Source organism: Capra hircus (assembly GCF_001704415.2).
Source record: "Capra hircus breed San Clemente chromosome X unlocalized genomic scaffold, ASM170441v1, whole genome shotgun sequence".
NCBI classification, from domain to species: domain Eukaryota; kingdom Metazoa; phylum Chordata; class Mammalia; order Artiodactyla; family Bovidae; genus Capra; species Capra hircus.
In genome coordinates, this window is record NW_017189516.1 from 19822027 (window position 1) to 19839131 (window position 17105).

The 17105-nt window shown below is 39.2% G+C and overlaps 1 protein-coding gene and 1 pseudogene across 1 annotated transcript in view; one reads left to right on the top strand and one right to left on the bottom strand.

Annotated features, from left to right (window-relative positions):
• LOC102173649 overlaps nucleotides 1–5051 on the bottom strand; it is a 73146-nt pseudogene extending 68095 nt beyond the window's left edge.
• ZNF157 (zinc finger protein 157) overlaps nucleotides 4806–17105 on the top strand; it is a 34442-nt gene continuing 22142 nt past the window's right edge. The window contains 2 exon segments of the mRNA XM_018043626.1: nucleotides 4806–5293; nucleotides 7232–7438. Of these exon segments, the coding sequence (XP_017899115.1) occupies nucleotides 7274–7438 (165 nt within the window). The 5' untranslated portion in view covers nucleotides 4806–5293; nucleotides 7232–7273.

A 17105-nucleotide genomic window follows, 5' to 3' on the forward strand; every position in this document is an offset into this window, starting at 1 on the left:
ATTCTTGCCTGGAGAATCCCCTTGGTCAGAGGAGCCTGTCAAGCTACAATCCATGGGGTTGCAAAGAGTTGGACATGACTGAGTGACTACCGCAGCACAGCACAGGCAAGACTGAGAGGCTCCATTCTTTCTGATACAATTTGGAGCAAAGCTATTTCTGCATAGTAACAGGGTTTTTAGCATGGGCTTGGGCAGGGAGACTGAAGACTGCCTCCCACACAGAGCCATTGGCTAGCTGCACCGCCTGCCCAAAGCACCTCAGGCCTTGTTTCCACTCCCACCCACTTCCACTTCCCACACACAGCTGTGTTGCCTATCTGCACACCCTCAGGCTATGCATTGCCCTCTCCCAGCGTTGGACGATGAGGACCTCCCTGATTTACAGACCAGGAAGCCTCATATGCTTGCGGAGGCCAGAGAGCCCCATTCTTACTCATCCATTGGCTAACTGTCTTTTTGTCTACAGCCTCTCAGGTGCCACTTTGGCTGCCTCCTTTCATATGGCAATAGGGGTTACTACTTGGCAATAGTTTACCGTAGGCTATCGAAGCTAAAGCCCAGTGTCTGCAGTCATTGGCTAACTATTTGTCTGTAGCAACTCAGGCTAGAGCCTGCCTCTCTCACTCTGCACATGGCAACAGGGGCTTCTCCCTGGTAACAGGCTGCTGTTTCATCCTATTGGTCACTAGAAACCAGATCCCAGCTATTATACACAGCCATTGGCCAGCTGTACTATCTATTTGCAACCCCTTGGTCTAGACAAGAGAGCTCAAATTACTGGCTTGCATTAACTCTTTCACCACCACTGTTCATAAGGTGGTGGTGGTGGTTTAGTTGCTAAATCGTGTCTGACTCTTGCGATCCCATGGACTGTAGCCTGCTAAGCTCCTCTGTCCATGGGATTTCCCAGGCAAGAATACTAGAGTGGGTTACCATTTCCTTCTTCAGGGGATCTTGCCAACCCAGGAATTGAACCCAGGTCTACTGCATTGCAGGCAGATTCTTTATCAACTGAGCTATGAGGGAAGTCACTCATATGGTAGGACCTTGATTTGTTTACTAACCAACCATCAATGACTCTCTTGTCAAAAGCTAAAATCCAGGCCACTGTTAACATTTCTACTACCTTTCGGCCAATTTTCAACCCTTTCAGTATTGCTCTAGTCTGACTGGTAATCTAGAACTCTGATAATTCTTCTACCATTAATTCCTTCCTAGTATCATTTAACATTCAGCCTTCAATGAACTATTCTTCCATCAAAGTCTCTCTGATCTGGAGCTGGAACCCAGGCCTGGCAATTTTTCCACCATCAATGCATACTAAGAGTGATCTCAAACTCAACTTCTATGAACCCTTCCAACATTAATGACCTTGATAAAGTCCATCTGATAAAGACCACAAGTGTCAGGTCCATAGTTAGACATAATTTCTTTTTGACAGTGCCCCCATGGCTTATGGGATTTCAGTTCCCCAACTGTGAGTTGAACCTGGGCCATGGCAGTGAAAGCTCAGAACTCCCTAGAAATAGGTTTTAACTTGCTGTAACAAGGAGGCCACACATCACAGGAACTGTGCAGGATCTCGGTTAGGGTGGCCAACTTGTTTCAGTTTTCCCAGGACTTTCCTAATTTTAGCACTGAAGTTCCCTTGTTTCAATAAACCTGTCTGTCCTACACACACAGGGATGGTTGATTATCCTAGTCCCACCAAACAAAGGAAGAAATAGGATTACTACAAGATGTTGGGGAAAAGTGGAGTTTAGTTAAAATTTAAATGAAGCATGGGACTTCCCTGGTGGTCCAGTGGTAAAGAATCCACTTTCCAATGCAGGAGATGTGGGTTTGATCCCTGGTCAGGCAACTAAGATCCCAAATGCTGCAGAGCAGCTGAGCTTGTGTGCCAGTACTGAGCCCACACACTGCAAGCACTGAAGCCCAGGTGCCCTAGAGATGGTGCTCTGCAACAAGAGAAGCCACCACAGTGAGAAGCCCAAGCACCACAACTGGAGAGTAGCCCCTACTCTCTGCAACTGGAGAAAGCCCATGTGCAGCAAGGAAGACCCAGCAAGCCAAAACAAATAAATAAAAGAAAAAAAAAGATATGACACTTCAGATGCCCCTTATTTGAATCTCTGAACCTGGGTTGGAAATCAATTCTGTTTTTCTGTGCCAAAGTAGCTTGGATCCTCCAGGCAAGAGTGGGATGTTTTATTCTTACTGACATAATTTCAATTAATAAAGCTCTGATGTTAGAGAACAAGTTTTTTTTTAGTAGGGCTGGGACTAGGCTCAGGCAAAAGAGACACTCACTTCAAAGTGTTGCAAGAAGGGGGACCCCTTCCAGGGCCCGAAACTGGGCTCTTGTCTAACACTCGGAAATGAATTGTCTGAGGAGACACATGTGCTGACAAAGCAAGAGATTTTATTGGGAAAGGGCACCCGGGTGGAGAACAGTAGGGTAAGGGAACCCAGGAGAACAGCTTTGCCACATGGCTTGCAGTCTCAGTTTTATGGTGATGGGATTAGTTTCCAGGTTGTCCTTAGCCAATCATTCTGACTCAGAGTCCTTCCTGGTGGTGCACGCCCTTGTGTACCAGCGAGAAGGATTCTGGGAGGTGGTTGGACAGGTGGTGTCTCCTTTTGACCTTTCCCAAACTCTTCTGGTTGGTGGAGGCTTATTAGTTCCCTGTTCCTTACCAGGACCTCCCGCCGTAAAACAACTCATGCGAATAGTTACTATGGTGCCTGGCCAGGGTGGGCGGTTTCAATCAGTGTACTTCCTGTAGCAAAAGTACAAAAGTTAAAGGGGAACCCAAAACTCAGTAGTCAAAACAACATTTTAGTGCAATATGTTCAAAAGTCAAAATACAAGAACATTGATTAAATCATTACTTGTTAGGGAAATTAAAATGGAGGTAGTCTTGTTCAGGTGTCAGAATCAGGGAAGCAGGCCTCTGACCGAATCCTGACCCTGCCTGGACTTCATGCCTGCCTGCAAGCACACTAATTGTTACCAGCAAGTCAAGTGACACTTTAGATAAGAAAGGGAGTAGGTCTTGGAATTTCTTAAGCTGCTGGGGACCTTGCTAGTCTCCTGAGGTCTAACTAATCTTATGACTCACAAGGTGAAACAAACAGCATTATAAAAAATTTAAAAAAAAAAACAGCTGCATTTTTGCCAGCAAATGGATGATGATATCAGTCTGTGGCCTGGGATTATATGGGGGAGCCTCCAAAGCTTCAGTGCGAAGTCTTATTCATGGAGTGGACTCTCTGCCCAGGACCCTTTCTCAACTGGGACTCCAGATTGCTGTCATTTGGGACTTTCTAAGTGCTAGTCAAGTCTGGATGTAAGTGTCAGCCCAATTTGGCCATGTAGATACTATTGCTTTTCTCTATTGTTTCTATTTCTTTTGATGCTTCTAATGACTATATATTGAAATTAAGTTAAATATTCTTCTATCAAAAATTGAGATTGTTTATGTGTATATAACAAGTGGTTTCTTTTGTTAATGAATCCTTCATACCTAAAAGGAAAATAAAACTTTCAGTAAAGGATTAATAGAGAACATGAATCCAGATCACATAAGTGTTGGTAGAGTTAAGAAAGGCTCAGCTTTGACATCAGTTCAGAGAGGCACTGATGGAAGTAAATAGGGTCTAGGATTTGAGATGTTGACCAGAAATCACAACAATAATAAGTTTTGGAAATTTATGTAGAGGTGTGTGTGTTACAGCAATGTTCTCACATTTGCCATTCTGTCTTCATCCAGTTCATAACTACTCCAGATTATTCAGCTGAGGCCCAGAGAGAAGAAATGAATGTCCTTAGGGTACTCAGCAATCCATACCCACACTTAGCCAGGGTCTACCTGCTGGGTTTGAAACACCTTCAGTAGAGAAAAGAGCTCTTTACCTCTAGTCAGAGTAGGTTCCCTGCAGGAGGGTATACTAGGACTGGGTTTTAAAGAATGTGCATAGGAATTCAGAGGTGAAGAACACCCAGAATTCTCTTCTGTCCCAAGAGACAGCAGCAGCTCCTGAATTTCCCTATAAGAGAGGCTAACCTGGTTGATAGCAGATGTTGGGGATGCATCTTAGAGATTCATTTTCACTGAAAGTGTGCTTATAACTTTTCTAAATGTCTTTCTATTGATAATTTTCTGAAAAACATTAATTATCTATATCAAAGACTAGTAATATTATTCCTAGCTACAATCATTTTTGTGGGGTAATGAAAATTGAGGGGCTCAAACACTTCTTTTTTTTTTTTAGTTTTTTATTTTTAAAATTTTAAAATCTTTAATTCTTACATGCGTTCCAAAACATGAACCCCCCTCCCACATCCCTCCCCACAACATCTCTCTGGGTCATCCCCATGCACCAGCCCCAAGCATGCTGCACCCTGCGTCAGACATAGACTGGCGATTCAATTCTTACATGATAGTATACATGTTAGAATGCCATTCTCCCAAATCATCCCACCCTCTCCCTCTCCCTCTGAGTCCAAACGTCAGTTATACACATCTGTGTCTTTTTTCCTGTCTTGCATACAGGGTCGTCATTGCCATCTTCCTAAATTCCATATATGTTAGTATACTGTATTGGTGTTTTTCTTTCTGGCTTACTTCACTCTGTATAATTGGCTCCAGTTTCATCCATCTCATCAGAACTGATTCAAATGAATTCTTTTATCAATTCCACAGTACGTTAAAAGGAGACTGTACCACTTTGACTCCTCCTCTCTCTTCTACAGTGGTATCGCCCAGGAGGGGACCTGACTTTCCCCCCTCTTACCAGTGGTATCCTCAAGGAGGGGATTGTACCACCCTGACTCCTTCTCTCATCCAGTGATATCTCCCAAGGGGAAACTGATCCTGCCTTTCTTCCCCGTTCTTAGTGGTACCTCCCTTGAAGATCCGGGCACATCTCCCCTTCCCCTGGGATGCGGTTTGGAACTTCTGCTTCTGTAAACTTTGCACAGACCCATAGAACCCAGTTCCAAAGGCCAGTTTCTCCTGAAACCTGGCCTTCAGAAAGTTTCTACGCATGAGCGACGCCCCCCGCCGTCGCCTTCTGTGGAACAGCCCGCTGTACGGAAAGGACGCTAAGATGACGGCCCTTATAGTGGAACACCTCGGCGCAGCCATGTTCCTCGCCCGTCGCCGCCGCTCATGGTTCAAGTCTCTGCAGATCTCTAACTGCACATTGTTCAGAGTGAGTGGACCACAGTCTCAGAGCTCTTGTGTGATTGTGTGCGAAATCAACAGCCCCAGAAGGGGCAGTGGCAGAGGTGAGGGCAGGAAACGGAAGTGACCTTCAGACTGTTTTAAGTCTTGTTGGCGCGCGGCACTAAAGTGAATGAGTACACGAGGGTTTGTGGCGTGACAGTGATTTTGAGGTGATGGCTTTGTTGGCTCTGGGGAGTTGCAGACGGTCAGTTTGTGGGGTCAGTTGGTGGGGAATTAAAGAGTTTGATGAATGAGAATCCAGCGGGTCAGGGATGGAGGCTTCTTAGGTAGTCAGTTTTTAGATTCCTTGCTGCATCTTGCTGTCAAGTCCTAATAGTGTATGTGTGTTTAGATGGTTTCCTTAGTCTCCCCAGAGATTTGCTAGTTTTATTAGCGTTTCCCAAGAACCACCTTTTGGTAGTGTTGATCCTCCCTGATGTACCTGTTTTCAGTTTCCGTAATTCCTTCTAGTTGTACTATTTTCTCTTTTATCTAACTTCTTAAATTGGTTGTTAATTTATTAATGTTCAACCTTTCTTTGTTACAAAACATTTAAGAGCATGAATTTCCCTCTTAAGAATCTCTTTAGCTGCATTCTGCAAAGTGTTCTAGACACCATCTTATTATTATTGAGCTTTGTGTTTAATTTTTCTTTTTCATTTTTATTCTTTGCTGTAATGCTTTTGGGAGGGTTAACGTTGTAATTAAATTTTTTCTTCCATTTTAATTAAATCTTTTTGTTTGTGTGACTATATCAATTTTTTTAATTAAAAATTTTTAGATATAGCTCTTGTTTATTTTACATACTTTTATATTTTTCTTGTTATTATTACTAATGGTTTTTTCTGTTTTCTTGTGATTGTTATTAAACAGAAAAAAACTATCTGCTCTTATAACTTCATCTTGTATCCAGTCCTGTATCAAATTACCCTATGAATTCTGGTAGAGTCTGGTAGGTTTTCTATGTATAAATCATATCACTGACGAAGAAAGCTATATTTTCATTTCTTTGCAATATTTATTCTGATTATTTCATCTTTTGTGTGTGCTAGAGTCAGGAAAATTTTGAATTGTATTGGCCATCCCTATCTTTTTACTAATTTTAATGGCAGTTGCTTCATCATTTTACTTTTCAACATAGTATTTCAGAGCTATTTTTTTGTAAATGATTTTTGTGATATTTAAGTGATTTACTTCTTCCCTAATTTTGAGTTTTTATTAGTAATGACTGTTGACTTGTGTCAAATGCCTTTTTCTTAGTGTAAGTTAAAAGCAGTGTGTTTCTCCCCCTCTAATGGGTTGATTTAATAAATATTATTAATGTTGAACCATCTTCTAGAAAGAACAGGCTGAGAACTTCCCTGTAGAATATTTTTTAAATTTATTTTTATTTATTTGGCTGCTTCAGGTCTTAGTTGTGGCACCCAGGATCTTTGTTGTGTCACATGGGCATGGGTGCCAGCTCAGTACTTGCAGCGTGTGGGCTTAGTTGCTCCAGGGTATGTTGGATCTTAGTTCCCTGACCAGGGATCAAACCTGTGTCTTCTGCATTGGCAGGCAGATTCTTAAGCACTGGACCACCAGGGAAGTCCCCTTGTAAAAGAATTTAAGAGAGATTTTTCACCCAGAATGGCGAAGTAATTAAAGTGGGCAAAAGAGATCTCTTTCATTTAGATTACCAAGTTTCCAGGTTTTCTGCTTCCACAGTCACCCACCAGGACCCCATGTACAAGTCCTTCCCCTGCCTATCCCATGGGGCTTCAGCACCGTTCACTTGCCTCAGGTCTACCTTCTCCCCAAACCCAGATCTGCCTTGAACCTGGAATTGAGGGACAGGCTTGTTGGGTAAAATGTGAAGCACCCCTTTGAGCTCATTAGTTTGACTCCAAGTATCATGATTATTTCCATAATCTGCCCTGAATAATGCTCAGAGAGAGAATTGCTGAACTTTGTGGGGTGAATGTGGAATGACACTGATGACATGGATACTGTCCTTTTAGGATTTGTTGGTATCTCTGTGGAGCTGTTGAGCTTTCCCCTTAATGGAGGCTGCAGGATCTTCCATTTATTTTGACTGCAGCCCATATATACACACCTCTCCAGCTTTGGAAGGTGGACTGGTATCCAGAGTCAACATGCCAGCTAATGGGAAATCACCCCAGAGGTTTCCTGCCCTGGTTCCAGGAAAACCTGGTGGATCATTTGAGGTAAGTAAGAGCACCTACTTTTCCCATTTTTCCCTTTTTAAATTTTTTTAGACAAAATTTTTTTACTTTAGACAGATTTTAATTTTGAGATAATTGTAGAAAAGGCAGAGGAACCAGAGATCAAATTGCCAACATTTGCTGGATCATTGAAAAAGCAAAAGAGTTCCAGAAAAACATCTGCTTCTGCTTTATTGACTATGCCAAAGCCTTTGACTGTGTGGATCACAGCAAACTGTGGAAAATTCTTAAAGAGATGGGACTACCAGATCACCTGACTCACCTCCTGAAAAATCTGTATGCAGGTCAGGAAGCAACAGTTAGAACTGGACATGGAGCAACGGACTGGTTCCAAATCAGGAAAGGAGTACGTCAAGGCTATATATTGTCACCTTGCTTATTTAACATGTATGCAGAGTACATCATGAGAAATGCTGGACTGGATGAAGCACAAACTGGAATCAAGATTGCCTGGAGAAATATCAATCACCTCAGATATGCAGATGACACCACACTTATGGCAGAAAGCGAAGAAGAACTAAAGAGCCTCTTGATGAAAGTGAGGAGAGTGAAAAAGTTGGCTTAAAATTCAACATTCAGAAAACTAAGTTCATGGCATCTGGTCCCATCACTTTGTGGCAAATAGATGGAGAAACAATGGAAACAGTGACAGACTTCACTTTTTTGGGTCCAAAATCACTGCAGATGGTGACTGCAGCCATGAAATTAAAAGATGCTTGCTCCTTGGAAGAGAAATTGTGACCAACCTAGACAGCATATTAAAAAGCAGAGACATTGCTTTATGAACAAAGGTCCGTGTAATCAAAGCTATGGTTTTTCCAGTAGTCATGTATGGATGTGAGCATTGGACCATAAAGTAAGCTGAGCACCAAGGAACTGATGCTTTTGAACTGTGGTGTTGGAGAAGACTCTTGAGCATCCCTTGGACTGCAAGGAGATTAAGCCAGTCAATTCTAAAGGAAATTAGTCCTGAATAGTCATTGGATTGACTGATGCTGAAGCTGAAACTCCAATACTTTGGCCACCTGATGCGGAGAGCTGACTCATGTGAAAAGACCCTGATACTGGGAAAGATTGAAGGTGGGAAGAAGGGAACAACAGAGGATGAGATGGTTGGATGGCATCACTGACTCAATGGACATGAGTTTGAGTAAGCTCCAGGAGTTGGTGATGGTCAGAGAAGCCTGGTGTGCTGCAGTCCATGGGGTCGCAAAGAGCCGGACAGGACTGAGCGACTGAACTGAACTGAACTGTAGATTCAATTTACCCAGTTTCCCCCATCATAACATCTTGTAAAATCTTGGTACAATATCACAACTAGGATATTGACATAGAACATTTCCATCATGTTGCCCTTTAATAGCCATGCGCACTTCCCTTCTCCTGCTTTCCCTCCTTAACCCCTGGCAACCCATAATCTGTGCTCCAGTTCTATAGTTTTGTTATTTCAAGTGTTATATAAATAGAATCATACAGTATGTAACCTTTTGGGACTGGCTGTTTTTTATTCAGCATAATTCTCTGGAGATCCATCCAGATTGTTGCATATATGAATAGCTTGTTCCTTTTTATTGCTGAATAACATTCAATGGTATGGATTTATCGCAGTTTGCTTAACCAGTCAATAGTTGAAGGATATCTTGGTTGTTTCCAGTTTTTGGCTGTTACAAATAAGGATGCTATGATTGTGTAAGGTTTTTGTATCGAATGAATGAACATGAGTGCCATTGCTTGATTATATGCTAAGAGCGTTAAAACAATTAAGTGACCTAATTTTTAGTACAGTTTTAGATTTACAGAATAATTGAGATGATAGCATTAGTGTGGTACATTTGTTAAATAAACCAATATTGATATGTTATTATTCAACAGTTTACAGTATGGGTCACTCTTTGTGTTGCATATTCTATGGGTTTTGACAAATACACAATGACATGTTTCCATCATTACAGTTCATACAGGACAGTTTCATCTGTGCTTAGCTGTTCATCTTTCCTCTCCCTCTGCCTGAAACTCTGGTAATTACTGACTTTTTTTTACTGTCTCTATAGTTTTGCCATTTCTAAAATGTCATGTATTTGGAGGAGAAGGCAATGGCAACCCACTCCAGTACTCTTGCTTGGAGAATCCCATGAGCGGAGGAGCCTGGTAGGCTGCAGTCCACGGGGTCGCTAAGAGTTGGACACGACTGAGCGACTTCACTTTCACTTTTCACTTTCATGCATTGGAGAAGGAAATGGCAACCCACTCCAGTGTTCTTGCCTGGAAAATCCCAGGGACGGGGGAGTCTGGTGGGCTGCCGTCTATGGGATTGCACAGAGTCGGATGTGACTGAAGTGACTTAGCAGCAGCATGTATTTGGAATCGTATTGTCTGTGGCCTTTTCAGATTGACTTCTTTCACTTAGCAATTTGCATTTAAGGTTCCTCCTTTTTTTTTTATCACTGAATAATATTCCATTGGAGGGATGTACCACAATTTGCTTACCCATTCACCTATTGAAGGACATCTTGGTTGTTCCCAGTTTTGGATGATTATGAATAAAGCTGCTACAAACATGTATGTACAGAAGTTTTCAGTTCATTTGGAAAAATAACTCGGAGTGCAATTGTAGGTCATATGATAACACTTTGTAAGAAGCTGCTAAACTGTCTTCAAAGTTTTTCACTGTTTTTATTTTCACCAGTAACAAATGAACATTCTTGTTTCACATCTTTGCCAGCTTTTGGTATTATCAGTTTTTTGGATTTTAACCATTCTAATAAATGTGTAGTGGTAACTCATTGTTTTAATTTGAAATTCCCTAATGAAAAATGTTGAACATGGTTTTACATGCTTATTTCCCATCTGTATATCTTCTTTGGTCAAGTGTCTATTCACATCTTTTGCATATTTTTAATGGGATTGTATGTTTTCTTATTGTTGATTTTAAGAGTGTTTTGTATTGATATATTTTAAATACAAGTCCTTTATCAGATATGTGTTTTGCAAATATTTGCTCCTGTTCTGGGCATGTCTCTTTATTCTCTTAACAGTGCCTTTCAAAGAGCAGAATTTTTTTAATTTTAGTTAAGTCCAATTTGTCAGTTTTTCCTTCATGTAATGTACATTTGGTGTTATATTTTAAACCATTGCCAAACCCAAAGTCACTTAGACTTTCTCCTGTTATTTGCAGTTGCTTACATTCTTTTTGGCTGCACCATAGAGTTTACAAGATCTCATTTCCCTGACCAGGGATTGAACCTGGGCCACAGCAATAAAAGCCTGGAATCCTAACTACTAGGCCACCAGGGAACTCCTTATTTTGCAGAAGTTTTATTTTTTCGCATTTTGCATATAGGTCTAAGATCCATTTAGAGTTAATTTTTGTGAAAGTTGTAAGGACTTGGTCTGGATTTGTGTGTGTGTGTGTGTGTGTGTGTGTGGATATTGAAGTGTTTCAATGACATTTATTGAAAAGGCTATCCTTTCTCCACTGAATTGCCTTTGTTTCTTTGTCAAAGATCAGTAGTCTGTTTTTGTGTGGGTCTATTTCCTTGCTCTCTATTTGTTCCATTGACAAATTTGTCCATTTTTTTTTTTACCAATATCACACTTTTACTTATTTATTTTTAAACTGAGGTATAAGTGACTTACAATATTATATTAGTTTCAGGTATACAACATAATGATTTGATATTTGTATGTACTGTTAAATGATCACCATAAGTCTAGTTGACATCCATCACCATACAGCTTTCAAATATGCAATACAACAATATTATTGTCTGTAGTCACCATGCTGTACATTACATCCCCATGACTTATTTATTTTTAGCTGAAAATTTGTGCCTTTTGACTCCCTTCATGCATATTACCCCCTCCTCTCACCTCAGGCAACCACCAACCTGTTCTCTAAATCTATGAGCTTGGTTGTTTTGTTTTTTTTTGTTTTAGATTCTACATATAAGTGAGATCATACACTATTTATCATTCTCTGTCCTACTTATTTCAGTTAGCATAATGCCCTCAGGTCCTGTCCAAGTTGTTGCAAACAGCAGGATGTCCTTGCTCATGGATGAATAATATTTCATTATGTATGTGTATATATCTATATCTATCTCATGTTTTCTTTATCCATTCATCTTTTGGGTGGACACTTAGGTTGCTTCCATATCTTGCCTATTCTAAATAATGCTGCAGTGAACATGGGAGTACAGATATCTTTTCAAGTGAGTATTTTCATTTTTTTCAGATAAATACCCAGTAATGGAATTGCTGGATCATATGATTGTTCCATTTTTAATTTTTTGAAGTATCTCCATACTGTTTCACATAGTGACTGCACCAATTTGCATTCTCACCAACGGTGCACAAGGGTTCTCTTTTCTCTGTGTCCTCACCAACGCTTGTCATTTGTTGTCCTTTTGATAATTTTTAGCATCCTAAGTGGTGTGAGGTGATAGCTCACTGTGGTTTTGATTTGCATTTCGTTGACGATCAGTGATGTTGAGCATTTTTTCATGTACCTATTGGCTATCTGTATGACTTCTTTGGAAAAATGTCTATTCAGATCCTTTGTCCCTTTTTAAATTGGATTGTTTTTTGCTATTGAGTTATATGAGTTCTTTATATATTTTGGATATAAACCCCTTATCAGATATGTGATTTGCAAATGTTTTTTTTCCCATTCAGTAGGTTGCCTTTTCATTTTGTTGATAGTTTCCTTTGCTGTGCAGAAGAATTTTAGTTTGATGTAATCCCGCTTGTTTATTTTTGCTTTTATTACCTTTGCTTTTGGAGTCAGATCCAAAAAATCATTTCCAAGACTGATGTCAGGGAACTTACTGCCCATACATTCTAGGAGTTTTTATGGTTTCAGGTCTTACATTCATTCAACTCTTTAATCCATTTCAAGTTAATTTTTTGTATGGTGTAAGATAGTGCTCTAAAGTTTCATTTTTTTTTGCATGTGGCTGTCCAGTTTTCCTAATACTATTTTTTGGAGATATTGTTCTTTTCCCATTACATATTCTTGGCTTCTTTGTCATAAATTAATTCACCACGTATGTATGGGTTTATTTCTGGGCTCTCTATTCCATTCTGTTGTTGTGTCTGTTTTTATACTAGTACCATATTTTTTTTATTCACTAAATTTATTTAATTTTAATTTTTTAATTGAAGTGAAGTTGATTTACAATATTGTGTTAGTTTCAGGTGTACAGCACAGTGATTCAGTTATATATGTGTGCGTGTGTGTATGTGTGTGTATAAATATGTATAATTTTTTTCAGATTCTTTTCCCTTATAGGTTATTTCAAAATACTGAGTATAGTTCCCTGTGCTATACAGTAGGTCCTTATTGGTTATCTGTTTTAATCCTAAACTCCTAATTTGTCCCTTCTCTTTCCTCTTTGGTAATCATAAGTTTGTTTTCTATGTCTGTGAGTCTGTTTCTGTTTTGTAAATAAGGTCATTTGTATCTTTTTTTTTTTTTTGCCATGCCACAAGGCTTGGAAGATCTCAGGTCCTCAACCAGGGATTGAACCCAGGCCATGGCAGTGAAAGTGCTGAGTCCTAACCACTAGGCAACCAGGGAACTCCCTGTATTTTTTTTTTTTTTTAGATTCCACATATAAGTGATATCATAGGATATTTGTCTTTGGCTTACTTCACTTAGTATGATAACCTCTAGGTCCATCCATATTGTTTCAAATGACATTATCTCATTCTTTTTCATGGCTGTGTAATATTCTGTTGTATATATACCACATCTTATTTATCCATTCATCTGTCAGTGGATATTTAGTTTGCTTTCATGTCTTGGCTATTATAAGTAGTGCTTCAGCGAACATTGGGGTGCATGTATCTTTTTGAATTATAGTTTTCTCCCATACTGTTTTGATTATTGTAGCTTTGTAATATACAATTGACCCTTGAACAACACAGGTTTGAACTGTGTGGGTCCACTTACAAGTGGATTATTTTCAACAGTAAATACTATAGTACTACACAGTCTACAATTAGTTGAATCTCTGGAAACAGAGAAACTGGGGTTAAGGGGGAACCAAGTTTACAGTGGGCCAAATGTAAATTCTACAGGGATTTTCAATTGCACAGTGCACTGATACTCCAATCCCTCATTGCTCAAGAGTTTGAAATTGGATAGTGTGATGCCTCCAGTGTTGTTCTTCTTTTTCAAGATTGCCAGTGTGTTTCAGTACTTATGTCTTGCTTTTTTGGTTTGTTAGATTTATAATTAAGCATTTCATACTTCTGAGTAATTATCAATGGTTTCATAGTTTTTTGCCTTGGAGTCCACATTTTCATTGCTAACATATAAAAATACACTTGGTTTTTGTGTGGTTTTCTATGCTTCCTATGATGTTGTCATCTGAAAATAGGAAAAGTTTAATTTCTTCCTTTTTATTATGTATGCCTTTTAATTTCTTGCCTTGTTGCACTGGTTAGAACTTCCAGCACTATATTAAATAAGAGTCGTGAGAATGGACATTCTTGTCTTGTTCTTGGTCTTCAGTCTTTTACCATGAAGTATTGGGTTGGTCAAAAAGTTTATTATCGAAAAACCCAAATGAACTTTTTGGCCAACCCAATATAATGTTACCTGTAGTTTTGTTTTAGATGCTCTTTATCAAATTGAGGCGGTTTCTCTGTATTTCTATTTCTATTCCAGTTTTTGGAGGAATGAATGTTGTACTTCTTCAAATGTTTTTTCTATATAGATTGATATAATAATGTGATTTTTAAAATCCTGTTAAGGGGTGGGGTGGAGAGGGAGATGGGAGGGAGGTTCAAGAGGGAGAGGACATATGTATACCTATGGCTGATTCATGTTGATATTTGGTAGAAACCAACACAGTTCTGTAAAGCAATTATCTTTCAATTAAAAAATAAGAACCTCAAACTTAATAATAACATATATTTATCTTTAATTTAAAAAATCCTGTTAATATGGTGGATTGCATGGATTGGTTTTTGAATATTGAACCTGTCTTGCATCCCTGGAATAAACCCTAGTTGGTCACAATGTATAATTCCTTTAATATATTAATGAATTATGTTTGCTAATATTTTGTCAAGAATTTTTGCCTCTATATTCACAAGTGCTATTGTTATGTAGTTTTTTTTTGTATTATATTTATCTGATTTTGTAATCAGGGAATGTGTTAGTTTCATGTGGCTGCTGCAACAAATTACCACAAACTTAGTGGCTTAAAACAGTAGAAATTTATCCTCTCATAGTTTTTGAAGGCCAGAAATCCAAAATAAGCATCACTGGGCCCAAATCAAGGTGTTGCCAGGGCTTACTCCCTGCAGAGGCTCTGGGGGATCTGTTCCCTGCCTCTTCCAGCTTTTGGGGGCTGCAACTATCCCTTGGCTTGTGGCTTCATCCCTTCATTTTCATGGTCAGCATCCTCAAATCTCTCTCTACTGTCTTCACATCACTGCTTTCTGTGTGCATCAGATCTTCTTTGGCCTCCCTCTCCTAAAGGATATTTGTTGCATTTAGAAGCCGTATGGATAATCCAAGATACTCTCCTTATCTGAAGATTCTTAATCACATCTGCAAAGACCTTTATATTTTTGCCATATAAGGTGATATTGATGGCTTCCAAGGATTAGGATGTGGATATCTTTTGGGGGCCTCTTTTTACCTATCCAAGGAAAATACTAGCTTCATAGAATGAGTATGAAAGAGTTATTTCCTCTTTTGTTTCCTGCAAGAGATTATATAGTTTTGTTAATTTTTTGTTTGAAGTTTGGTAAAATTCTCCAGGGAAACCATTTGGCCAGAGATACCTTTTTTGGGGGTTGAGTTTCATTTTTTATTTTTTTAAATTTTTATTGGAGTATAATTGCTTTAAAATGTTGTGTTAGTTTCTGCTGTACAGCAAAGTGAATCAGTTATAAAATACATATCATAGACCTACTATTTTTAGATTCTTTGGTGAATTTTAAATTATGGATAAATTTTCCTTAATAGTTATAGGGCTACTCAAATTATCTGTTTGATATTGGATGACTTGTGTTTATTTGTGTTGTTTTTTTTATGAATTGCTTCATTTCATCTAAGTTATAAGTGCAGAATTATTCATTGTTGTTGGTTAGTCACTAAGTCGTGTCTGACTGTTGCAACCCCATGGACCATAGCCTGCCAGGCTCCGCTGTCCATGAGGTTTCCCAGGCAAAAATACTGGAGTGGGTTGCCATTGCCTTCTCCAGGGGACCTTGCCAGATCAGAGGTCAAACCATGTCTCCTGCATTGCAGGAGAAAGACTGAGCACAAATTATCCTCTGACTGGATAATTAACTCATCTGACCCAGAGTCAAATTACTCAGTGGTATACCAGTTACTTTGTATGGGCTTAAGCATTATTGACCAAAATACTTCTAAACAAAATATGATATCTGAGAGCACAGGGATACTTGGTACATAAAATGCTACATAAGAAAGCTGATGGAAGGTAGTTGTGTCAGACCTTTAGATTCTTTTTTTTTTAATTGAAGTATAGGACTTCCTTGGTGGTGCAGAGGATAAGAATTTGCCTGTAAGTGCAGAGGACATAGGTTTGATCCCTGGTCTGGGAAGATTCTACATGTTGTGGAGCAACTAAGTCCATGTTTCAAAACTACTGAGCTCGTTCCCTAGAGCCCACAAGGTGCAACTACAGAGCCTGTGTGCTGCGACTACTGAAGTCAACGTGCCTAGGGCCTGTGCTCTGCAACAAGAGAAGCCACCGCAGTGAGAAGCCCGCACACCACAACGAAGAGTAGTCCCTGCTCACCGCAATGAGAGAAGGCCCACACAAAGCACAGTCAAAAATAAATAAAATTTTAAAATCTATTGTTATAAATAGATAAGTTAAAATTGAAGTTGATTTACAATATTGTGTTAGTTCCTGATGTGTAGCAAAGTGATTCAGTTTCACGTATATATATATATTATATATATATATACACTTTTTCATTACAAGATTGCATTATTATAAGATATTGAATATAGTTTCCTTTGCTATACAGTAGGACCTTGTTTATCTATTTTACATATAAGACCTTTAGATTCTTTAGGCTTCTAACAGTTGGTTGCTATATGCAAGGGCTTCACAGCCTGTTCCTTATTTTATCTCTTGACTTTTCTGATTTAGACAGTTTTAACCCACATACACTAAACAGTATTAAAGACACTTTAAAATAAAGATTAGTTGGAAAACATAAAGTAATCCTACATCCAGTAGAATTTCAGATGAATTAAATTGTAAGAGAAATGCAGTACTTATTGCACATATTGTACCAGTCTCGCACCGTCATGAGGAGTCCATGCACATGGAATTTGCATTCCAAGTATTTTCATCTTGACCGTCATTGAGTCCTTAATCTATCTCCCTTCCTTTTTGAAGTCTTCTGCCTGCTTTTCTGACACTCCTTTCTGGCTGGTTCTGTTTTTCTCTGAGTTGCTAGATGGTACACAGTTTGAGGGTTCTGATGATGTTATCAAAGAAGTCTGAGCAGGAAGAGCATTACTGAATAAGAAATTGCTAATCAGTGTCGAGATGACAAAGTATGGATAAAGTACTGTCTCCAGCAGTGTGCAAATGTCTCCAGTGAGAGAGTGCATCGTAAATGTAGTTGACCTTTTTGACTGTGCAGC